At 51.8% G+C, this 24,417-nt stretch overlaps 1 protein-coding gene across 1 annotated transcript; it reads left to right on the plus strand.

The window, feature by feature from the left end:
• The first annotated feature begins 934 nt into the window (after positions 1-934).
• C8H2orf76 (chromosome 8 C2orf76 homolog) lies at positions 935-18,234 on the plus strand. Its single transcript, XM_056535425.1, has 6 exons — positions 935-1,066; positions 7,989-8,123; positions 8,195-8,245; positions 9,362-9,399; positions 10,535-10,616; positions 17,588-18,234. The coding sequence occupies exons 2-6, from the start codon at positions 7,994-7,996 to the stop codon at positions 17,662-17,664; spliced, it is 378 nt and encodes a 125-aa protein (XP_056391400.1). The 5' UTR covers positions 935-1,066; positions 7,989-7,993; the 3' UTR covers positions 17,665-18,234.
• Positions 18,235-24,417: the final 6,183 nt, after the last annotated feature.

Consider the following 24,417-nt stretch of genomic DNA (forward strand, 5'->3'; position numbering starts at 1 on the left):
TGTATAGGACATAGAACAGATCAGTATTATTAAGTACCACCTCACCAGGACGTACATTTACGTCCTGCGTCCTTAAGGGGTTAAACCAACTGGTGCCAGAAAATTTAACAGATTTGTAAATTACTTCTATTTAAAAATCTTAATCCTTCCAGTACTTAGCTGCTGTATGTTTCAGAGGTACTTCATCGGTTGTTATATGTTGCAGTGCTCTCTGCTGATACCTCTGTCCATGTCAGGAACTGTCCTGAGCAGGAGAAAATCCCCATAGCAAACCTCTCCTGCTCTGGACAGTTCCTGACATGGACAGAGGTGTCAGCAGAGAGCACTGTGGTCAGACAGAAAGGAAAATTCAAAAAGGAAAGAATTTCCTATGGAACATCCAGCAGTTGATAAGTACTGGAAGGATTAAGATTTTTAAATAGAAGTAATTTACAAATCTGTATAACTTTCTTGCACCAGTTGATTTTAAAAAAATTGTTTCCCACCGGAGTACCCCTTTAACCATATTAATTAAATATATTAAAATTATACTTCTTTTTTTTTACAGTAGTAAAACAAAATTAAACCTATATAAATCCTTATAATCGTATGAACCTAAACATAATGCGTCATTTTTCTGAAAACTGCACTGCTAAAGTCGGAAGCCCCCAAAAGTTGCAAAACTTTTTTTTTTCATCAATTTTGTTCCACAAATAATAGTTTTTCCCTTTTGCTGCAGATTTTAGAGTAAAATGAGTGATGCCATTACAAAGTACACTTGGGAGCGCCCAAAACAAGTCCTCATATGTGTCTGTAGGTGGAAATTCCCATTATACTGATACGTGTCACAGCTGAGCGGTCGTTACAGTGTACAGGTGCAGACGCAATGTTTTTCCTCACGTTTCCGGTCTTCACAAATATGGCTGACGGGTCATGTCTTTCCCCTCTGTGTTCGCTAGCCTCGTGTGACGTCATCACATCGCGCGCTTCATAGCTCCGCCCATGGCGTCCGGCGGTTGTCATAACGACCATCCAGGCGAGGTTCCGCGAAGTGTGAGGAGGATTGACCCCTGCTGCGAGCCGTAGTGTGAGTGATGGCTGCGTGTGTTATATAGAGAGTCACAGGGGGTCCCGTATAGAGGGGGGCCTCACTGTGGGGTCCCAGTATAGAGGGGTGCCTCACTGTGGGGTCCCAGTATAGAGGGGGGGCCTCACTGTGGGTCCAGTATAGAGGGGGCCTCACTGTGGGGTCCCAGTGTAGAGGGGGGCCTCACTGTGGGGTCCCAGTGTAGAGGGGGGGCCTCACTGTGGCGTCCCAGTGTAGAGGGGGGGCCTCACTGTGGGGTCCCAGTGTAGAGGGGGGGCCTCACTGTGGCGTCCCAGTGTAGAGGGGGGGCCTCACTGTGGGGTCCCAGTGTAGAGGGGGGGCCTCACTGTGGGGTCCCAGTATAGAGGGGGGGCCCTCACTGTGGGGTCCCAGTATAGAGGGGTGCCTCACTGTGGGGTCCCAGTGTAGAGGGGGGGCCTCACTGTGGGGTCCCAGTATAGAGGGGGGGCCTCACTGTGGGGTCCCAGTGTAGAGGGGGGGCCTCACTGTGGGGTCCCAGTATAGAGGGGGGGGCCTCACTGCGGGGGTCCCAGTATAGAGGGGGGGCCTCACTGCGGGGTCCCAGTATAGAGGGGGGGGCCTCACTGCGGGGTCCCAGTATAGAGGGAGGCCTCACTGTGCGGTCCCAGCATAGAGGGGGGGGCCTCACTGTGGGGTCCAGTATAGAGGGGGGGCCTCATTGTGGGGTCCAGTATAGAGGGGGGGGGCCTCACTGTGGGGTCCCAGTGTAGAGGGGGGGGCCTCACTGTGGGGTCCCAGTGTAGAGGGGGGGCCTCACTGTGGGGTCCCAGTGTAGAGGGGGGGCCTCACTGTGGGGTCCCAGTATAGAGGGGGGGGGGCCTCACTGTGGGGTCCCAGTATAGAGGGGGGGGGGCCTCACTGTGGGGTCCCTGTGTAGAGGGGGGACTCACTGCGGGGTCCCAGCATAGAGGGGGGGCCTCACTGTGGGGTCCAGTATAGAGGGGGGGCCTCACTGTGGGGTCCCAGTATAGAGGGGGGGGGGGGCTCACTGTGGGGTCCCAGTGTAGAGGGGGGCCTCACTGTGGGGTCCCAGTGTAGAGGGGGGGGGCTCACTGTGGGGTCCCAGTGTAGAGGGGGGGTCTCACTGTGGGGTCCCAGTATAGAGGGGGGCCTCACTGTGGGGTCCCAGTATAGAGGGGGGCCTCACTGTGGGGTCCCAGTATAGAGGGGGGCCTCACTGTGGGGTCCCAGTATAGAGGGGGGCCTCACTGTGGGGTCCCAGTATAGAGGGGGGGCCTCTCTGTGGGGTCCCAGCATAGAGGGGGGGGCCTCTCTGTGGGGTCCCAGCATAGAGGGGGGGCCTCTCTGTGGGGTCCCAGCATAGAGGGGGGGCCTCACTGTGGGGTCCCAGCATAGAGGGGGGGCCTCACTGTGGGGTCCCAGTGTAGAGGGGGGCCTCACTGTGGGGTCCCAGTGTAGAGGGGGGGGGGGCTCACTGTGGGGTCCCAGTGTAGAGGGGGGTCTCACTGTGGGGGTCCCAGTGTAGAGGGGGGCCTCACTGTGGGGGTCCCAGTGTAGAGGGGGGCCTCACTGTGGGGTCCCAGTGTAGAGGGGGGCCTCACTGTGGGGTCCCAGTATAGAGGGGGGCCTCACTGTGGGGTCCAGTATAGAGGGGGGCCTCACTGTGGGGTCCCAGTATAGAGGGGGCCTCTCTGTGGGGTCCCAGTGTAGAGGGGGGCCTCACTGCGGGGTCCCAGCATAGAGGGGGGGGCCTCACTGTGGGGTCCAGTATAGAGGGGGGGCCTCACTGTGGGGTCCCAGTATAGAGGGGGGGGGGGCCTCACTGTGGGGTCCCAGTGTAGAGGGGGGGGGGGGTGCTCACTGTGGGGTCCCAGTGTAGAGGGGGGGGGGGTGCTCACTGTGGGGTCCCAATGTAGAGGGGGGCCTCACTGTGGGGGTCCCAGTGTAGAGGGGGGGCCTCACTGTGGGGGTCCCAGTATAGAGGGGGGCCTCACTGTGGGGTCCCAGTATAGAGGGGGGCCTCACTGTGGGGTCCCAGTATAGAGGGGGGTACTCACTGTGGGGTCCAGTATAGAGGGGGGGGGGCCTCACTGTGGGGTCCCAGTATAGAGGGGGGGGGCCTCACTGTGGGGTCCCAGTGTAGAGGGGGGGGGGCCCTCACTGTGGGGTCCCAGTGTAGAGGGGGGCCTCACTGTGGGGTCCCAGTGTAGAGGGGGGCCTCACTGTGGGGTCCCAGTGTAGAGGTCCCAGTGTAGAGGGGGGGGGCCTCACTGTGGGGTCCCAGTGTAGAGGGGGGGCCTCACTGTGGGGTCCCAGTGTAGAGGGGGGGCCTCACTGTGGGGTCCCAGTGTAGAGGGGGGCCTCACTGTGGGGTCCCAGTGTAGAGGGGGGCCTCGCTGCGGGGGTCCCAGTGTAGGGGGGGCCTCGCTGCGGGGGGTCCCAGTGTAGGGGGGGCCTCGCTGCGGGGGTCCCAGTGTAGGGGGGGCCTCGCTGCGGGGGGTCCCAGTATAGAGGGGGGGGCCTCACTGTGGGGTCCCAGTATAGAGGGGGGGGCCTCACTGTGGGGTCCCAGTATAGAGGGGGGGCCTCACTGTGGGGTCCCAGTATAGAGGGGGGGGGGGGCCTCACTGTGGGGTCCCAGTATAGAGGGGGGGGGCCTCACTGTGGGGTCCCAGTATAGAGGGGGGGGGGCCTCACTGTGGGGTCCCAGTATAGAGGGGGGGGCCTCACTGTGGGGGTCCCAGTATAGAGGGGGGGGGCCTCACTGTGGGGTCCCAGTATAGAGGGGGGGGCCTCACTGTGGGGTCCCAGTATAGAGGGGGGGGGGCCTCACTGTGGGGTCCCAGTATAGAGGGGGGCCTCACTGTGGGGTCCCAGTATAGAGGGGGGGGGGGCCTCACTGTGGGGGTCCCAGTATAGAGGGGGGGGGGCCTCACTGTGGGGTCCCAGTATAGAGGGGGGGGGGGGCCTCACTGTGGGGTCCCAGTATAGAGGGGGGGGGGCCTCACTGTGGGGTCCCAGTATAGAGGGGGGGGGGCCTCACTGTGGGGTCCCAGTATAGAGGGGGGGGGGCCTCACTGTGGGGTCCCAGTATAGAGGGGGGGCCTCACTGTGGGGTCCCAGTATAGAGGGGGGGCCTCACTGTGGGGTCCCAGTATAGAGGGGGGGGGCCTCACTGTGGGGTCCCAGTATAGAGGGGGGGGGGCCTCACTGTGGGGTCCCAGTATAGAGGGGGGGGGCCTCACTGTGGGGTCCCAGTATAGAGGGGGGGGGGGGCCTCACTGTGGGGTCCCAGTATAGAGGGGGGGGGGCCTCACTGTGGGGTCCCAGTATAGAGGGGGGGGCCTCACTGTGGGGTCCCAGTATAGGGGGGGGGGGGCCTCACTGTGGGGTCCCAGTATAGGGGGGGGGCCTCACTGTGGGGTCCCAGTATAGGGGGGGGCCTCACTGTGGGGTCCCAGTATAGAGGGGGGGCCTCACTGTGGGGTCCCAGTATAGAGGGGGGGGGCCTCACTGTGGGGTCCCAGTATAGAGGGGGGGGGCCTCACTGTGGGGTCCCAGTATAGAGGGGGGGGGCCTCACTGTGGGGTCCCAGTATAGAGGGGGGGGGGGCCTCACTGTGGGGTCCCAGTATAGAGGGGGGGGGGCCTCACTGTGGGGTCCCAGTATAGAGGGGGGGGGGCCTCACTGTGGGGTCCCAGTATAGAGGGGGGGGGCCTCACTGTGGGGTCCCAGTATAGAGGGGGGGGGGCCTCACTGTGGGGTCCCAGTATAGGGGGGGGGGGCCTCACTGTGGGGTCCCAGTATAGGGGGGGGGGCCTCACTGTGGGGTCCCAGTATAGAGGGGGGGGCCTCACTGTGGGGTCCCAGTATAGAGGGGGGGCCTCACTGTGGGGTCCCAGTATAGAGGGGGGGCCTCACTGTGGGGTCCCAGTATAGAGGGGGGGCCTCACTGTGGGGTCCCAGTATAGAGGGGGGGGCCTCACTGTGGGGTCCCAGTATAGAGGGGGGGCCTCACTGTGGGGTCCCAGTATAGAGGGGGGGGGCCTCACTGTGGGGTCCCAGTATAGAGGGGGGGGCCTCACTGTGGGGTCCCAGTATAGAGGGGGGGGCCCTCACTGTGGGGTCCCAGTATAGAGGGGGGGGGGCCCTCACTGTGGGGTCCCAGTATAGAGGGGGGGCCTCACTGTGGGGTCCAGTATAGAGGGGGGGGGGGCCTCACTGTGGGGTCCAGTATAGAGGGGGGGGGCCTCACTGTGGGGTCCCAGTATAGAGGGGGGGGGGGCCTCACTGTGGGGTCCCAGTATAGGGGGGGGGCCTCACTGTGGGGTCCCAGTGTAGAGGGGGGGCCCCTCACTGTGGGGTCCCAGTGTAGAGGGGGGCCTCACTGTGGGGTCCCAGTGTAGAGGGGGGGGGGCCTCACTGTGGGGTCCCAGTGTAGAGGGGGGGGCCTCACTGTGAGGTCCCAGTGTAGAGGGGGGGGGGCCTCACTGTGGGGTCCCAGTATAGAGGGGGGGGGCCTCACTGTGGGGTCCCAGTATAGGGGGGGGGGCCTCACTGTGGGGTCCCAGTATAGGGGGGGGGGGGCCTCACTGTGGGGTCCCAGTATAGAGGGGGCTCACTGTGGGGTCCCAGTATAGAGGGGGGGGGCCTCACTGTGGGGTCCCAGTATAGAGGGGGTGCCTCACTGTGGGGTCCCAGTATAGAGGGGGGGCCTCACTGTGGGGTCCCAGTATAGAGGGGGGGGGGCTCACTGTGGGGTCCCAGTATAGAGGGGGGGGGGCTCACTGTGGGGTCCCAGTATAGAGGGGGGGGGGGGCTCACTGTGGGGTCCCAGTATAGAGGGGGGGGGGGCTCACTGTGGGGTCCCAGTATAGAGGGGGGGGGCCTCACTGTGGGGTCCCAGTATAGAGGGGGGGGGGGGCCTCACTGTGGGGTCCCAGTATAGAGGGGTGCCTCACTGTGGAGTCCCAGTATAGAGGGGGGCCTCACTGTGGGGTCCAGTATAGAGGGGGGGGGCCCTCACTGTGGGGTCCCAGTATAGAGGGGGGGCCCTCACTGTGGGGTCCCAGTATAGAGGGGGGGGGGCCTCACTGTGGGGTCCAGTATAGAGGGGGGGGGGCCTCACTGTGGGGTCCAGTATAGAGGGGGGGGGGGGCCTCACTGTGGGGTCCCAGTATAGAGGGGGGGGGGGGCCTCACTGTGGGGTCCCAGTATAGGGGGGGCCTCACTGTGGGGTCCCAGTGTAGAGGGGGGGGGCCCTCACTGTGGGGTCCCAGTGTAGAGGGGGGGGGGCCTCACTGTGGGGTCCCAGTGTAGAGGGGGGGGGCCTCACTGTGGGGTCCCAGTGTAGAGGGGGGGGGGGCCTCACTGTGGGGTCCCAGTGTAGAGGGGGGGGCCTCACTGTGAGGTCCCAGTGTAGAGGGGGGCCTCACTACGGGGGTCCCAGTGTAGAGGGGGGCCTCACTGCGGGGGTCCCAGTGTAGAGGGGGGCCTCACTGCGGGGGTCCCAGTGTAGGGGGGGCCTCGCTGCGGGGGTCCCAGTATAGAGGGGGGGCCTCACTGTGGGGTCCCAGTATAGAGGGGGGGGGGGCCTCACTGTGGGGGTCCCAGTATAGAGGGGGGGCCTCACTGTGGGGTCCTAGTATAGAGGGGGGGGGCCTCACTGTGGGGTCCCAGTATAGAGGGGGGGGCCTCACTGTGGGGTCCCAGTATAGAGGGGGGGGGGGGGGCCTCACTGTGGGGTCCCAGTATAGAGGGGGGGGGGGGCCTCACTGTGGGGTCCCAGTATAGAGGGGGGGGGGGCCTCACTGTGGGGTCCCAGTATAGAGGGGGGGGGGCCTCACTGTGGGGTCCCAGTGTAGAGGGGGGGGGGCCTCACTGTGGGGTCCCAGTGTAGAGGGGGGGGGCCTCACTGTGGGGTCCCAGTGTAGAGGGGGGGGGGCCTCACTGTGGGGTCCCAGTGTAGAGGGGGGGGGGGGCCTCACTGTGGGGTCCCAGTGTAGAGGGGGGGGGGGGCCTCACTGTGGGGTCCCAGTGTAGAGGGGCCTCACTACGGGGGTCCCAGTGTAGAGGGGGGCCTCGCTGCGGGGGTCCCAGTGTAGGGGGGCCTCGCTGCGGGGGTCCCAGTGTAGAGGGGGGGGGGGGCCTCGCTGCGGGGGTCCCAGTATAGAGGGGGGGGCCTCACTGTGGGGTCCCAGTATAGAGGGGGGGGGGGGGCCTCACTGTGGGGTCCCAGTATAGAGGGGGGGCCTCACTGTGGGGTCCCAGTATAGAGGGGGGGGGCCTCACTGTGGGTTCCCAGTATAGAGGGGGGGGGGCCTCACTGTGGGGTCCCAGTATAGAGGGGGGGGCCTCACTGTGGGGTCCCAGTATAGAGGGGGGGGGCCTCACTGTGGGGTCCCAGTATAGAGGGGGGGCCTCACTGTGGGGTCCCAGTATAGAGGGGGGGGGGGGCCTCACTGTGGGGTCCCAGTATAGAGGGGGGGCCTCACTGTGGGGTCCCAGTATAGAGGGGGGGGGGGGGCCCTCACTGTGGGGTCCCAGTATAGAGGGGGGGGGGGCCTCACTGCGGGGGTCCCATCGTATCACCAATGACTGTAGAGGTGACTGCACAGGTTTGCACTTGATGTTATACACCTGGGGGACTGAATCCAATGATTGGGGTCCAATACGTTTTTTCTTACGGTATTTGCATCAGTGTTTCCCAACCAGGGTTTCTCCAGCTGTTGCAAAACTACAACTACTACACATGCTCGGACAGCCTTTGTTTGTCTGGGCATGCTGGGAGTTGTAGTTTTTCAATAGCTGGAAGCTCACTGGTTGGTAAACATTGGTCCAGCTGACATGAAGTCTATAGGGGCCGTGCAGGTTGGGGCCCCTCTGTGGTGACGACCAGTGATGATCCTTCTTCCCCCAGTTCTCATGTCCGGGGGAGTTACCGTCACCGTTCGTCTCGTCAGATCCTTTGAACATCGGAATTTCCGTCCGGTCGTTTACCATGACGTCATCCTGGATCAGACGGTGCAGGAGTTCTTAGAATTTGTCAAAAAAGGTAAATGTCTAGAGGAGAGGTCGGGCGCGGCTTCTGTTACTGATCAGTAATATGTGGATTATTGATTTCAGATGTGGCGCAGCGGGATGGGCTGCCTCCCCCCTTCAGGAGACATTCGTACGGTAAGTTGTTCAATGGCGGAATAAAACATCCAAACTATATAACACTATATATAACACTATATATAACACTATATATAACACTATATAAGTTCTCCAGTCTCACCTGAAGACAAGCAGATCCTGGAATACAATTCATATACTGAGAATGCAATTAATATGCATTTCTGCCTCTAGGGGCGCTGCAGGGGAAAGGTGTCAGTGTAGTTTGGTTGTGGTCGGGCTCCATCTTGTTGGTATTACAGTAGTTGATTGTTCCTGTCCTCTCAGCTCGGCCTTAAAGGGGTTCTCCGACGCTTAGACATCTTATCCCCTATCCAAAGGATAGGGGATAAGATGCCTGATCACGGGGGTCCCACCGCTGGGGACCCCCATGATCTTGCACGCGGCACCCCATTTATAATCAGTCCCCGGAGCTATCACGCCCCCTCCCATAGGCTTGCATTGAGGGGCGGAGGCGTGATGTCACATGCCACCTGCCCCGTGGTCGCCGGTAATCAGACCCGGAGCGAGCATGCTCCGGGGACTGATTTTTAACTGGGGTGCTGCGTGCAAGATCACGGGGGTCCCCAGCGGCAGGATAGGGGATAAGATGTCTAAGTGCCGGAGTAACCCTTTAATGGACATTTACCTGTCCGATTCTTAGTAATGGTCTTTTCCCCTCAACACAAATAATGTTCCTCTCCCCCCCCCCCCCCCCAATCACAGAGAATGTTTTTCACCCTGACCAAAAATCGTGGTAGACTACGGTTTTGGGTAGGTTTAAATAAACGGACAAAACCATATAAGACACAAAACAGACTAAACCGGATGATGCGTTTGACGTACGGTTTACAATGTTAAGTCGATGCATACGGTTTTCTATACGGTTCCGTACGGTTTTTAACTTGGAACTGTATAGCAAAAACGTGGTGTGCATGCGGCCTTACGGAGATTTCACAGATGACGTTTTTGTGGTAGTTTTTTATTGTCTTTGAACAAAGGCCAAAAGTGGATCCAAAAGGATAAGAAATATATAGGACGGACTTCTACTATATTTTGCTTTGGCAAATGCTGAGGTCATAGGTAACATAATGACTTCTTGGCCCCCGATAAGTTTTTTTTGTTTTCTCTCTTTAGATATGATGAAGATCCTTCACCAGGCGCATGGATCTAAGGTATTTACTTGTGATTGCTGAGATCTGTAGTCCGGTCTCTACATCATGTCTGCACTAGTGTGAATGGTGACTAAGGCCGGGTTCACATCACGTTTTTTGCCATACTGTTTTCAATCTGTTTTTGCTAAAGAAAACCGTATGGCAAAAAAAAACCGGATGGAACAGTATGGGTAAAAAGTAAACCGTATGCTGTTTTTAAAAGTGCATACAGTTCTGTCCGTTTTTATAAAAAAAAAAAAAAAAAAACATAAGTTTTTGATAATTTTGTCCATTTTTAATGGGAGGGGGGGGGGGACCATGTTTTTGTCTCCGGTTTAAAAACCGTACTGCAACCGCATACATTTTTTTAAATTTTTTTTAACATGGACGTCAATGGGAAACGCACATGTATACAGTTCCATACAGGAAACCGTATACAGTTTTTACTTTGCTCATGCGCATTTGCATCCTAAAGTCCCCACCCAACACCCCTCCCATTAAAAATGGACAAAATTATCAAAAACCTATTATATAATTTATTAATTATTATTATTATTATTATTATTATTATTAAAAAAGGAATGAAATCCGTATGGCAAAAAAACGGATGGAACAGTATGGGGAAAAAGTAAACCGTATGCGATTTTAAACCGTATACTGTTTTTAAAAGTGCATACAGTTCCGTCCATTTTTATAAAAAAAAAAAAAAAAAACATACGTTTTTGAAAATTTTGTCCATTTTTAATGGGAGGGGTGTTGGGTGGGGACTTTAGGATGCAAATGCGCATGTGCAAAGTAAAAACCGTATACATGTGTGTTTCCCATTGACGTCCATGTTAAAAAATAAATAAATAAAAATGTATGCAGTTGCATTACGGTTTTTAAACTGGAGACAAAAGCGTGAATTAACCACGGTTTTGAGTATGGGAGAAAACTGTATTGCAAGCAAACCGGATGCATATGGTTTTCAATTATTTATGTATACGGTTTTCAATACGGTTCCATACGTTTTCAATAATGAAAACGTATACGGGAAACGTACTTGAACACGTGGTGTGAACCCACCCTAATACTGCTGTGTATAATGGTCAGGCCTGCTAGATGCCTGCGCTGGGCTTTGTGCTTCCTAGACACTTAGAAAATCTCCTTCTTTTAGACCAATGAACTGGTGGTGAGTCTAGAAGACGACGAGAAGCTGATCCTGCGGAGTGAGGACACCCTGCGAGCAGCTGGAGTAGGTAAGAGTCAACGGGGATGTCCGGGGTGTGCAGGAGAGTGAGCAGTCTGTCTGCTGTGCATTCTCCGAGTGATGTAGTGAAAGTCTAGGTTCACACTGCGGAATCTCCGGGCAGAAAGTTTCCGCCCATAGATTCCGAGTGCGGCCAGCGCCGACTGAATCAGTCGGCACTAGGACCGTGCGGACGCAGCAGTCTCCAATAGACTGCAATGTGTTCCGCGAGTATTTCTGCCTGAAGAATGAGCAACGCCATTCTTCAGGCGGAAATTTCCAAGCGGATTTTCCGTTCACAAATTCTGAAGTTTGAATTTGTGAACGGAAACCCATTCGCTACACTATACATTTTAGCAAACGGAATTTCTGCCCGCAATTTCAAAGCGGAATGGCAGGCGGAAATTTCGTAGTGTGAACCTAGCCTAAGGGTACGTTTAGAGATGAGCGAATTTACAGTAAGTTCGATTCGTCACGAACTTCTCGGCTCGGCAGTTGATGGCTTATCCTGCATAAATTAGTTCAGCTTTCAGGTGCTCCCGTGGGCTGGAAACGGTGGATACAGTCCCAGGAGACTCTTTCCTAGGACTGTATCCACCTTTTCCAGCCCACGGGAGCACCGGAAAGCTGAACAAATTTATGCAGGAAAAGCCATCAACTGCCGAGCCGAGAAGTTCGTGACGAATCGAATTTACTGTAAATTCGCTCATCTCTAGGTACGTTCACACAGGCTGATTTATTAGCGGGCTTCCCGCTGCGTATTTGAAAGGGGGCGGGTTCTTTGCGGTTGTCCGCAGCAGGTTTTCCGCTGCGGAAAATCCACAGCAAGCCCCATTGAAGTCAAGTAGGGTCTGCGGCGGATTTTCCAGAGCAGAAATTCCGCAGCGGAAAATCTTCTGAGAAGAGCCCCCTTTCAAATATGCAGCTGGAAACCCGCACATAAATCCGCCCGTGTGAATGTACCCTAAAGAATGGAAGATAATGATGACCGCAGAGATGTATCATTAGGATATACAAAAATGTATAAAAACAATGGGGCGGGGTTATTTATCAGTAGTCTCTTTACAGCTGTTGCAAAACTACAACTCTCAGCATGCCCGGACAGCCTTCGGCTGTCCGGGCATGCTGGGAGTTGTAGTTTTGCAACAGCTGGAGACACACTGGTAAGGGAAAACACTGCTCCAGCAGCTTCAATGCTGCGGTTGGGAAAGATGATCAGCAGGGGGCGCTCTGTGCAGCCTTATTCTCAGTGTGAGCAGCTGGCAAGAAAACAGAGGCGAAAAACAAAGCCCGAGCTGAGTGTGCGGGGGCGAAGGGCCGGGGTCCTGTCCCTGCTGCGGGCATTGATCATGATCCAGACGAGGAGGTCACCGCGGGGTATTAGTAACTGCCCCTCAGCTGTTGGCATCAGGGGGGCAGAACTATTTCTGCAGAGCGTGTCATTGTCCTACTTCCCAGGGTCACAGTGACTGCAGGAACAGAGCATTGCATAGTGTGTGTGAATAGCACTTGTGGTGGCAGATTATTGCACATGCGGCCCCCCCCTTGGCTACACGTGAATATCTTCCTTTTCAGCCGCAGAGCATTGCACAATATGTAAACAGCCTCTTGGCTGCACAGCCTTACACAACACGGGAATAGTTTGTCTCGCAGAGCGTTGCACACTGTGTGTATGGCCATTTAGCTGCAGAGCCTTTCCTTGTGTTTTTTTTTTTTTTTGGCAGAACATTCCATAGCGTGTAGATGGCTTTGACTGCAGAGCATTACAATGCACACTTGGTTGCAGAACATTGCATGGTATGCAAAGTTTATTTTGCCTGCGGAGCAATGAGTATTGTGTGAACGCTTCCTTGGCTACAGAGCATTGCACAATGAAAACGTACTTTTTTGCAGAGCATTGCACGCTTTCATTTGGCTGTAGGTCATTGCAGTCTACGTTGCCTCTTGGCTGCAGAGCTTTGCACTGTTAGTTGACTCTTGGCTGCAGAGAAATGTATGGTGTATCCATTGTTTCAGCTGCAGAGCATTGCACCATATGAGCTGTCTTGGCTGCAGAGGATTATCCCGTATGAGTTGTGCCTTGGCTGCAGAGCATTGCGTCATGAGTTGTCTTTTCTGCAGAGCATTACCCCGTATGAGTTGCCTTGGCTGCAGAACCTTGCACAGTAGGAGTTGTCTCTGGTATGCAGAGCATTGTGTCATGAGTTGTCTTGGCTGCAGAGCATTTCCCTGTGTGTTGTCTTGGCTGAAGAGCGTTGCACTGTGTGTTGTCTTGGCTGCAGAGTGTTGCACTGTGGGTTGTCTTGGCTGCAGAGAATTGCACTGGAAGTGGTCTTGGCTGCAGAGCGTTGCACTGGGAGTTGTCTTGGCTGCAGAGCATTGCACTGTATGAGTTGCTTTGGGTGCAGAGCATTACACAGTATCAGTTGTCTCTAGTCTGCAGGGCATTGCACAGTATATGATTGTTTCTTGGCTGAAGAGCATTGCACAGTGAGTTGTCTTTTGGCTGCAGCGCATTGCACAGCATAAAAGTTCTCTTTTGTCTGCAGAGCATTGCACCCCGTGTCCTTATGCAGCTCCTGTCTGGACGTCTGGGGTAGGGGGTGTCGGGGTTAGCGCTGGAGCTCCTGTGTGGCTCTCGTTGCTTGGAATGAATAAATGTGCTGACACGGGTTTTGGGTGGCTGACCTGTTGGGGTGACGGCGCAGTGACTGCTGCGATGTGCTGCGGCTCGGCTCCGTCCCATGTGGGTAATTAGGTGTTTGAAGGTGCGGCAGGAGCAGCCAATTTGTCTCTCACTTTGCATATTCTTCCAGCTGTATGAATTAATCATCAGGAGTGATGAGACCGACAGACGGAGAATGGAAAAGATTCTACGTGTCTTATTGTGCCAGACGCAGCTGTCCTGGAAATGGGGGGCACACAGGGGTCCAGGGGGTCACAGGAGGCTCTAGAAGTAGAAGGTACTGTAGGCTTAAAAATAGGGGGTACAGGGGTCCTACAGGGGGCACTGCTGGGGTACCAAGAGGTTCTAGAAGGATAAGATACTGTAGGGGGTACAGGGGTCCTGCAGGGGGCACTGCTGGGGTTCTAAAAGGATAAGGTACTGTAGGGGGTACAGAGGTCCTGCAGGGGGCACTGCTGGGGTACCAAGAGGTTCTAGAAGGATAAGGTACTGTAGGGGGGTACAGGGGTCCTGCAGGGGGCACTGCTGGGATTCTAAAAGGATAAGGTACTGTAGGGGGTACAGGGGTCCTGCAGGGGGCACCAAGAGGTTCTAGAAGGATAAGATACTGTAGGGGGTACAGGGGTCCTGCAGGGGGCACTGCTGGGGTTCTAAAAGGATAAGGTACTGTAGGGGGTACAGGGGTCCTGCAGGGGGCACTGCGGGGGTACCAAGAGGTTCTAGAAATATAAGGTATTGTAGGCTTAAAAGTGGTGGGGGGGGGGGTACAGGGGTCCTGCAGGAGGTACTGGTGGGGTAACAGGAGTTACTAAAAGTATAGATACTGTAGGATGGTTCTAGAAGCATAGGTACTGCAGGCTTAGAAATGCAGGGAATGGATCGGTTCCTAGAGACGGAGTTGTGGTGTAATAGGAGATTCTAGAAGTATAAGGTACTGTAGGCTTAAAAGTGGGGGGTACAGGGGTCCTGCAGGGGGCACTGGTGGGGTACCAAGTTTCTGGAAATATAAGGTATTGTAGGCTTAAAAGTGGGGGGGGGGGTACAGGGGTCCTGCAGGAGGCACTGGTGGGGTAACAGGAGTTACTAAAAGTATAGATACTGTAGGATGGTTCTAGAAGCATAGGTACTGCAGGCTTAGAAATGCAGGGAATGGATCGGTTCCTAGAGACGGAGTTGCAGTGTAATAGGAGATTCTAGAAGCTTAAAGAGGGTACTCTGGGGGAATTTAATGTTTTTTTTTTTTATTTAATCAACTGGTGCCAGAAAGTTAAACAGATTGGAAATTGCTTCTATTAAAAAATCTTAACCCTTCCCGTACTTATTAGCAGCTGTATGCTCCACAGGAAGTTGTATAGCTCTTGTCTGTCTGACCACAGTGCTCTCTGAACAGTTCCTGACATGGACAGAGGTGTCAGCAGAGAGCACTGTGGTCAGACTGGAAAGGAATTAAAAAAGAAAACTTCCTCTGTAGTATACAGCAGCTGATAAGTACTGGAAGAATTGCTATTTTTAAATAAAAGTAATTTACAAATCTGTAACTTTCTGGCACCAGTTGATTTAAAAAAAAAAAAAAAAAAAATTCCCACCGGAGTACCCCTTTAAGTACTGTAGCCTTAGAACTGGGGGGAGGGTTTACAGGAGGTTCTAGAAGCATGGGTACTGTAGGCTTAGAAATGGGGGGAGTAGGTGGGCACTGGTGGGGTTACAGGAGGTCTTCATAGATACTGTTGGCTTAAAAGTGGGTGCTGGAGGTGGTAAAAGCAGGTTCTAGAAGAATTGGTACTGTAGGCTTAGAACTGGGGGGGGGGGGGGGGGGTGGCGGCAGTGGCGCTGGTGGGGTTACAGGAGGTTCTAGAAGCAGAGGTACTGAAGACTTAGACTGATTCATTATATATTGTGTATCACATCTGGAGCTGCAGGAATGCAGAAGATAAAACCTGATCCTCCTGGCGCTCACCTGGTAAGTTTAAAGAAGCCGTTTGGACATGGATGAAAGATTAAGAATCCTTTATTTAGCGCTACGGACTACGCGTTTCAAGGGGTGGAACCCCCTCTTCGTCAGGTCCTCTGATTAAACAACATACACGTCATATTTATACGGGGAAAAACCCGCAAAAACATGTTAATAAGTTACAATAGAGTGTGTGTGTGTGTATATATATATATAATTATTGGGGACCTTACCTGGCTCCTCGGTGTCTTCTCCGTTCAGGGATCCCCTGTATGGCCGGCGCTCTCCTTCCTCGTCATCACGTCGTCACGTACATACGTCGGCGTGCGTAACGACGTGATGGTGGTGACGGAGAGCGAGGATACCCGGCCGGCAGCAGAGACGTTCCGGAGCGACGGGGACACGGCGACAGCGATGGAGCGACATCCAGGGCAGCGGTGACGGGTCCGGAGCGGCGGGGACATGTGAGTATTACCTCCTATGCAGTGGTCTTCAATCTGCGGACCTCCAGATGTTGCAAAACTACAACTCCCAGCATGCTGGGAGTTGTAGTTTTGCGGCATCTGGAGGTCCTCAGGTTGAAGACCACTATTGGGTTCAAAATCTTTATTTTTTTTTAGATTTTGCACCTATAAATTGGGTGCGTCTTATACGCCGGTGCGTCCTATAGGGCGAAAAATACGGTGTATATGTGTGTGTGTGTGTGTGTGTATATATATATATATATATATATATATATATATATATATATATATATATATATATATATATATATATATATATATATATATATATATATATATGTATATGTATATATATATAATATACACATACACACACACACTAACTGTGCATTGTTATTAGGGTTTTTATTATATATATATATGATAAAAACCCTAATAACAATGCACAGTTAGATACACTGGATGTTTAAAAATTCACCTTAAATACCAATTCTAGGAATAATGCTTAAAACAAAACCAAGGAGACTCGATTTGCCTGGGAGTCTGTGCGGCCGTAAGTCCCTGTTAGGTGCCGTATTCCTATGGAGTAAAACTCATTCTCATTAGAGCCGTGATATACACTGAGCAGCTTTAGGAAAATATCCGTGGTTTTACTCCATAGGAATACGGCACCTAACAGGGACTTACGGCCGCACAGACTCCCAGGCAAATCGAGTCTCCTTGGTTTTGTTTTAAGCATTATTCCTAGAATTGGTATTTAAGGTGAATTTTTAAACATCCAGTGTATCTAACTGTGCATTGTTATTAGGGTTTACATAGTTATATTATATTTTATTGGGAGAGATAGATAGATAGATAGAGATATATATATATATCTATATCTATCTATCTATCTATCTATCTATCTATCTCTCTCACACACACGTACGTTTTCACGGGTTTTCCCCCATATAAATATGACGTGTATGTTGTTTAACCTATCAGAGGACCTGACAAAGAGGGGGTCTCACCCCTTGAAACGCATAGTCTGTAGCGCTAAATAAAGGGGTATTCCAGGCAAAACCTTTTTTATATCTATCTATCTTTCTCTCCTTCCATTAGGTATTAGCTTCTGAAGTTGAGTTGTTGTTTTCTGTCTAACTGCTCAATGATGATGTCACGTCCCGGGAGCTGTGCAGTTCCTATGGGGATATTCTCCCATCATGCACAGCTCCCGGGACGTGACATCATCATTGAGCAGTTAGACAGAAAACTTCAGAAGCTAATAACTATTGGAAGGATTAAGATTTTTTAATAGAAGTAATTTACAAATCTGTTTAACTTTCCGGAGCCAGTTGATATATAAAAAAAAATAAAATAAGTTTTGGCCTGGAATACCCCTTTAATCTTTCATCCATGTCCGAACGGCTTCTTTAAACTTACCGGGTGAGCGCCGGGAGGATCGTTTTTTTTTTTTTTTCTTCTGCATTCCTGCAGCTCCAGATGTGATTCCCCAAGCGCCACTGTATATTACAGAGACGGACTAGATCCAGGCTGCTTCCCGACCTGACACCCTGACATTGGGTCCACAAGCTTCAGTAGGTGTTGTGCTCCGAGTGGTGGGCACACAGGCTCCTGGGGGTGGCTACAGAAGGTTCTAGAAGCATAGATACTGTAGGTTTAGCGGTTGGGTGCACACGGGGAGCCTGGGGGTCTACCGGAGGTTCTAGAAGCCTGGGTAATGTAGGCTAACCAGATCTTAGAAGTGGGGGGGTACGAGGGTCCTGTAGATAGGAGAGAGCAGTAGCTCCTGCAATTGTATAACTGAAGGGAATGATCCGGGACGAATTATATGGGGTCCTGTGATCATGTCCTATGTTTCTCCTCTGCTTTGTCCTCAGCCCAGGAGACGGAGCTCGCCCTCTTTTGCGACGCCGACTATAGACGGTACAAGCAGAACCCGGTGTCGTCCTGGTGACACCGCACTGGATCGCGCTACATGTGACCATCATCCCTGTTATCACGTACAATGGAGACCGCGGAGCGCTGGATGTCTGAACATAAAGGATCAGAGACACCCCTCAATACCAGGGTCACCCCTTTAAAATTTGACAGCTTCTTATACCGGTGTTTCCCAAGCAGGGTTCCTCTCCAGCTGTTGCAAAACTACAACTCCCAGCATGCCCGGACAGCCGAAGGCTGTCCGGGCATGCTGGGAGTTGAAGTTTTGCAACAATTGGAGAGGAATGCTGCTTGGGAAACTGTCCTAAAAATTCAATTCCAATCTGTTACTTTAGAAAGCTGAGTGTTGAATAATGCAGCAATGACCGCGTCATTACCCTGGGCGTCAGACTAGGTGACAAGTCAAGCAAGTGCGGTTTTCTTCCATAAACAGCGCCCCACCTGTCCTTAGGTTGTGTGTGGTATTACAACTCTGCTCCATTTAATTCAGTGGAGCTGGGCTGTAATGCCAGCTACAACCTTTGGACAAGAGTGGCGCTGTTTTTAGAATAAAGCAGCGATGGCCTGTAAAAAAATAAAAAAACATTTTTATTGGTAGATCTCTTCCCATTTTGGGTTCAGGTTGAGATCAATGAAGGCGGGCGGAGCAGGGAGAAGTTTCCGGGGTTCACCCTGATGTCTCGTGGTTTAAGCCGCAGGAAAGCGATGACTGGTTCCCTTTAACCTACAGTTTGTTGGAGTAAGTTTGTGCCAATTTGACTGAAATGGGTATTCTGGTCTGTTCTGGAATTACAAAATAAAAGCCAGTGTGGACTGTTCTAAAACTTGTTACATTTTCTGACTTTGGAATTAATAAATTGTCAAAGTTGAAGGTCACGCCCTCTCTCTCATTTAAATACACCCTCTTTATAAAATATTTGTACAAATATATGTAGTTTAAAAAAAAAACTGATACACAATAGTTGATAAATCCCTATAGGTTTTATTTATTTTTTGAAGCCATCTTTGCTCACAGCCACATCACGGCAGCTTCAATGCATAATGGGGTCCTGTGGTAGTAGACACACCCGCTTTCTCCGGATTGGTTCAGGCTGCTGCTATGCTCCACCCCTGCAGATTTGCCTTCGAGAAGCCTCTTCTCTTAAAGATTCAGGCTGCTCTGCTCTTCCCCTGCCTCAGACACACCTACTTACTCCTGATTGGTCCAGGTTGCTGTTATGCCCTTCCCTTGCGGATCTTCTTCCTGATTCAGGCTGCTATGCCCCTCCTCTGCAGAACTCTCATTTGAGACGCCTCCTTTTCTCCTTACTGGTTCAGGCTGATGCTATGTCCCTCTCCTGCAGATCTACCTCCTAAGAGGCACCTTTTTCCTGATGGATTTAGGCTGCTGCTATGCTCCTCCCCTGCAGAGCTACCTCCTCAGACACACATTTTCTCCTGATTGGTTCAGGCTGCTGCTGTGTTCCTCCCCTGCAGATCTTCCCTTTTGAGACATCTCTCTTCCTTACTGATTTAGGCTGCTGCAATGCCCCACCCCTGCAGATCTACTTCCTCTGGCTACAGGATATAATACACATCTATCCCAGGCTCAGCAGGAAGTTACATTACAGCAACATTATAACTCAACATTTATAAGAGTACTAGCTGAGTACCCGGCGTTGCCCGGTTTTTCCTTCCTAATCCTTGGTGTGGAGGAAAATCAACAGAGGAGGCTTTTGACTTCATATCTCGATCTCCTATCTCGATCTGTAATATGTGTACCAGGTATTGAAATATTAAATTTTTTCTTTCTTTTTGTAAACGTTTATTAAACGTTACCTTTTTAATCCCTCTTTTTTTTACACTTTATTAGGAGAAATCAGTAGATTCCTCATATAGATCAATGTGGTTCCAAAGAACTTCGTTGATCTGTGTGATCTGCAATCGATTGATAAAGCCTGGTTCAGCCAGGCTTTATCAATGCGAGAGCCGGTACAAGGACAGGATGAGAGTTAAGCCCTTCGGCTACCTCAGCAGTGGATCGCCCCCCCCCTGCAATTGTGCTGCGGGTGGGCTGTCCACCCCACTGGACCACCAGGGAGTGTTTACAGGTTCCTTTAGATGTCGCTGTCAGCTTTGACAGCAGCGATCTAAAGGGTTAATAGCCACCTGTGGCGCTCGCCGCATGTCTGCTATTAACGCCGGCTCGAGTCGGGAGCCTGCGCCATACACCATTGGTCGTTAACCAATTAAAGCTAGAATCTGAAAAACTGTGCAGCACTTCTCACGACTGAGGGTCTGTTACAGTGTGTCACAGCTAAGTCTGACCAGTATGGCCCAGACTTTCACAGTTACTGGATATAAAGCTAAAATTTTTCCCTGTTGTCCATGAAGACACCGCCCCCTCATCCGCGGGACAGGAAACCGGAACAACTTGCATATAAGGATGACACAGGCTGCTATTCCCCAGTTTTGTTTCCTGTCCTGCGGAGGAACAGGGTGGGTCTCCGTTACTGAATTGCATATAGGGATTACGGAACTGTGGGACCCTGGTCTAGATGGGATTTACAGGGTACCTCTAGCAGCAGAAGTCCTCTTTCAAGAGGCCGCTACAGAGCCTGGTGCAGCCTCTCTCCGCCTGTGCATGGCGCACGTCTCCCTGTCCCTCTTACTCCTTTCGGCGCTGGGTCTCCATGTGGGCTCTGTCCTCTTCTGGGTTCGCTACCGGCGGCCGGGGAGGGGGTTGAGCTTGCGTACGCGGTGTGCGTGCAGCGACATCATCATGTGACCGGAAGGAGGATGGGGTGCTGCGGCCTATGGGAAAATACCCAGAGAGGGGAGGTCCCATGACTTCAGGCCGGGAAGGGTGGTAATCCGGTGGAGGATTTTAACAGGAGAGGTGCCCAGCCAGTTCCAGGGCCTTCTCAGACCTTTAAAGGAGAAGGACTTCGCGCCAGTCCATGGAAAGATGGAGCAAACAACCCGCATTGAGAATATGGAACCCACTGTGGTAGCTAAGCCAGTACCTTTATGGTGGGGTAAGGGGACACTTTCCCACGTGAGGAGTCTGAAGTTTTGGATGAATGTCATAGCGGGGCTCTTGTAACTACTGAAAACTATGAAGCTAGAGGATAAAGTCGAGCCTATGTCTGTGCAAGAGCATATGTTTGAGGGTCCTACACCCAAAAAGAGAATTGCCTTTACAGTTCATGATTCCTTATCTTCTATCATAAAGTCTGAATGGCAGAAGCCAGATAAAAAGTTTGCTGTGGTACCAGGAATTATAAAAAAAAAAATATCCTTTTCAAGAAGGGGATTCTGTGAATAGGGACAGATCCCCTAAAATCGATCCACCTGTAGCTAAAATGGCAAAAAAAAGCAGCCCTACCATTTGAGGATGCAGGTTCTCTAAAGGATCCGATGGAAAAGAGGGCGTATGGCTTCCAGAAAAAAAACTTGGGAAGCGACCGCTGGCTCCTTTAGACCCATGATTGCTACCACATCAGTAGCCAGATCTCTAAGGGTCTGGATTGATCAGCTGGGGGATAAAATCAGAGATGGTACCCCAAGAGAACCGCTACTACAATCAATCCTAGGGGCAGCAGCAGACTTTACTTCAGATGCTTCCGCAGATACCTTAAAGCTTTCTGCTAGAGCCTCGGCTTATTCCAACCCTGCCAGAAGAGCCATATGGTTGAAGGAATGGAAAGCAGATAAAGGAGAAAGGTTCTTTCCTCTTTGTTAAAGAGTTGGATCAAGTTTCAGAAAAGGCCTCAGATAGGAAGAAAAGTTTCCGTCTGTTCCTTCCTTTCCCTTCCAAAATACAAAGCCCTTTCGGGGGAGGGGGGAACCAAAGGCCAAAAGAGAGGTAGAGGCAGGATGTCCCAGTTTCTACCGCAATGGGAGAACATTTCTACAAGCCACTGGGTGTTCTCTACAATAAAATATGGTTTAAAAAATGTTTTTTCATGTCTCCCGACCTCCAGGTTTGGTCAAACAGATCTCTGAGCGTTTCCAGAGAAGCAAGCTGCCTTGGAGAAAGGAGTTCTGACTCGGGTGAGGGAGCAGGGCCGAGTTTACTATTTGTCCCTCTTCTTGGTAAGAAAACCAAATGGCTCCTTCCGCACTATAATCCATCTGAAGCTGCTGAATAGTTTCCTGAAATACGAAAAATTCTGTATGGAGACGATTGTTAGCCATCCTGAACCTGAGTCAGAACTGTTTGATGGTCACCCTGGATCTGAGAGACGCATACAATAATGTCCTGATTTTCCAGGGTCACCAGAAGTATCTCAGAGTGGCAGTTTTTCTAGGGATTTCCTTAGTGCCCCTGCAATTTCAGGCTCTTCCCTTTGGTCTGTCCCAAGCTCCCCCAGGGCCAACCGCATCAGCATATGGTCTCACAAGGGGTCTGAGGATCTCATCTTGGTACCTAATGGCAGTCAGGCTACCTCTGACAAGAACATGGAGGGCTGTGCGGCCCCCCAAAGGAATGCCACCCCACACCATTCCTGACCCACCGCCAAACCAGTCATGCTGGAGGATGTTGCAGGCAGCAGAACGTTCTCCACTACGTCAAGTCTGAGCTGCGTTTGAGCCGCAGCGCAAACTCCTAGTGGGAAACTCACCGTAAACCCGCCTGTGTGAATTTACCCTAAAAACACTACACTACACTAACACATAATAAAGGGTAAAACGCTATATATACTACCCTTACACTGAAACCCCCCCCCCCAATAAAAATGAAAAACGCATGGTATGGCAGTGTTTCCAAAACGGAGCCTCCAGCTGTTGCAAAGCAACAACTCCCAGCATTTCCGGACAGCCACTGACTGTCCAGGCATTCTGGGAGTTTGGTAACAGCTGGAGGCTCCCTGTTTGGGAATCACTGGCATAAAATACCCTTATGTTCACCCCTATAATAGTCTTCAAATGCGCATGGAGCTCTCTCACTTCAAAGCCCTGTCGTATTTCAAGGAAACAGTTTAGGGCCACATATGGGGTATTTCCGTACTCGGGAGAAATTGCGTTACAAGTTTTGGGGGGCTTTTTCTCCTTTTACCCTTTATGAAAAGGAAAATTTGGGGTCTACTCCAGCCTGCTAGTGTAAAAAAATATATTTTTTTACACTAACATGCTGGTGTTGCCCCATACTTTTTATTTTCACAAGCGGTAAAAGGAAAAAAAGACCCCCAAAATTTGTAACGCAATTTCTCCTGAGTACAGAAATACCCCATATGTGGGCGTAAAATGCTCTGCGGACGCACAACAAGGCTCAGGAGTGAGAGTGCACTATGTACATTTGAGGCTTAAATTGGTGATTTGCACTGGAGTGGCTGATTTTACAGCGGTTCTGACATAAACGCAAAAAAATAAATACCCACATGTGACCCCATTTTGGAAACTACACCCCTCATGGAACGTAGCAAGGGGTATAATGCGCCTTAACACCCCACAGGTGTTTGAAGAATTTTTGTTAAAGTTGGATGGGAAAATGACTAAAATTTTTTATTTTTTTAACTAAAATGCTTGGGGAAATAGGGGAAAAAAAGCCCCCCAAAATTTGTAACCCCATTTCTTCTTAGTAAGAACATATCCCATATGTGGATGTAAAGTGCTCTGCGGGCGTACTACAATGCTCAGAAGAGAAGGAGCACCATTGGGCTTTTGGAGAGAGAATTTGGTTGAAATAGAAGTCGGGGGCCATGTGCGTTTACAAAGCCCCCCCGTGGTGCCAGAACAGTGGACCCTCCCCACATGTGATCCCATTTTGGAAACTACACCCCTCACGTAATGTAATAAGGGGTACAGTGAGCATTTATGAAATTTAATTTTTCATTTACTCAGCCCACTGTTCCAAAGATCTGTCAAACGCCAGTGGGGTGTAAATACTCACTGCACCCCTTAATAAATTCTGTGAGGGGTGTAGTTTCCAAAATGGGGTCATATGTGGGGAGGGTCCACTGTTCTGGCACCACGGGGGGGGGGCTTTGTAAATGCACATGGCCCCCAACTTCTATTCCAACCAAATTCTCTCTCCAAAAGCCCAATGGCGCTCCTTCTCTTCTGAGCATTGTAGTTCGCCAGCAGAGCACTTGACGTCCACACATGGGGTATTTCCATACTCAGAAGAAATGGGGTTACAAATTTTGGGGGTCAGGCAGAGATGTCAGCAGAGAGCACTGTTGCCAGACAGAAAAGAACAACTCAACTTCAGCAGCTGGTAATTATTGGAAGGATTAAGATTTAAGATTTTTCAATAGAAGTAATTTACAAATCTGTTTAACTGTCTGGAGCCAGTTGAGATATATATATATATATATATATATATATATATGTTTTTTCCTGGAATACCCCTTTAAGAACTGGGGAATAGCAGCCTGTGTCATCCTTATATGCAAGTTGTTCCTGTCCTGCGGATGAGGGTGTCATCTCTCCGTGGGTGCCGTCGTGGATTCAACGTCAAACAATTACCGGCAAGAGTAATTTATGTTTTTTTTATATGAAAAGTTATACACAAAATCTTCGAAAAATGCAGAAGCTTTATAATTATTATTATTAATTAATTATAATATTTTATTATCATCATCTGCTCCCTGCACCCAGTTCATCACCAACATAACATGCGGCCGCTCCAATCTACACCTGACATACCCGAGTCTATGAGGAGGCGGCGTCCACTGCCATTCCCTATACCAGGGTGCCTCCAGCTGTTGCAAAACTACAACTCCCAGCATGCCCGGACAGCCTTCGGCTGTCCGGGCATGCTGGGAGTTGTAGTTTTGCAACA

The sequence above is a fragment of the Hyla sarda genome, chromosome 8 (assembly GCF_029499605.1).
Source record: "Hyla sarda isolate aHylSar1 chromosome 8, aHylSar1.hap1, whole genome shotgun sequence".
NCBI lineage: Eukaryota > Metazoa > Chordata > Amphibia > Anura > Hylidae > Hyla > Hyla sarda.

Coding starts and splice junctions, on each gene's coding strand:
- C8H2orf76 (XM_056535425.1), top strand. CDS start 7,994: ATGTCCGGGGGAGTTACCGTCACCGTTCGTCTCGTCAGATCCTTTGAA. Junction 8,124..8,194: donor CTTAGAATTTGTCAAAAAAG/GTAAATGTCTAG, acceptor TATTGATTTCAG/ATGTGGCGCAGCGGGATGGG. Junction 9,400..10,534: donor ACCAGGCGCATGGATCTAAG/GTATTTACTTGT, acceptor TCCTTCTTTTAG/ACCAATGAACTGGTGGTGAG.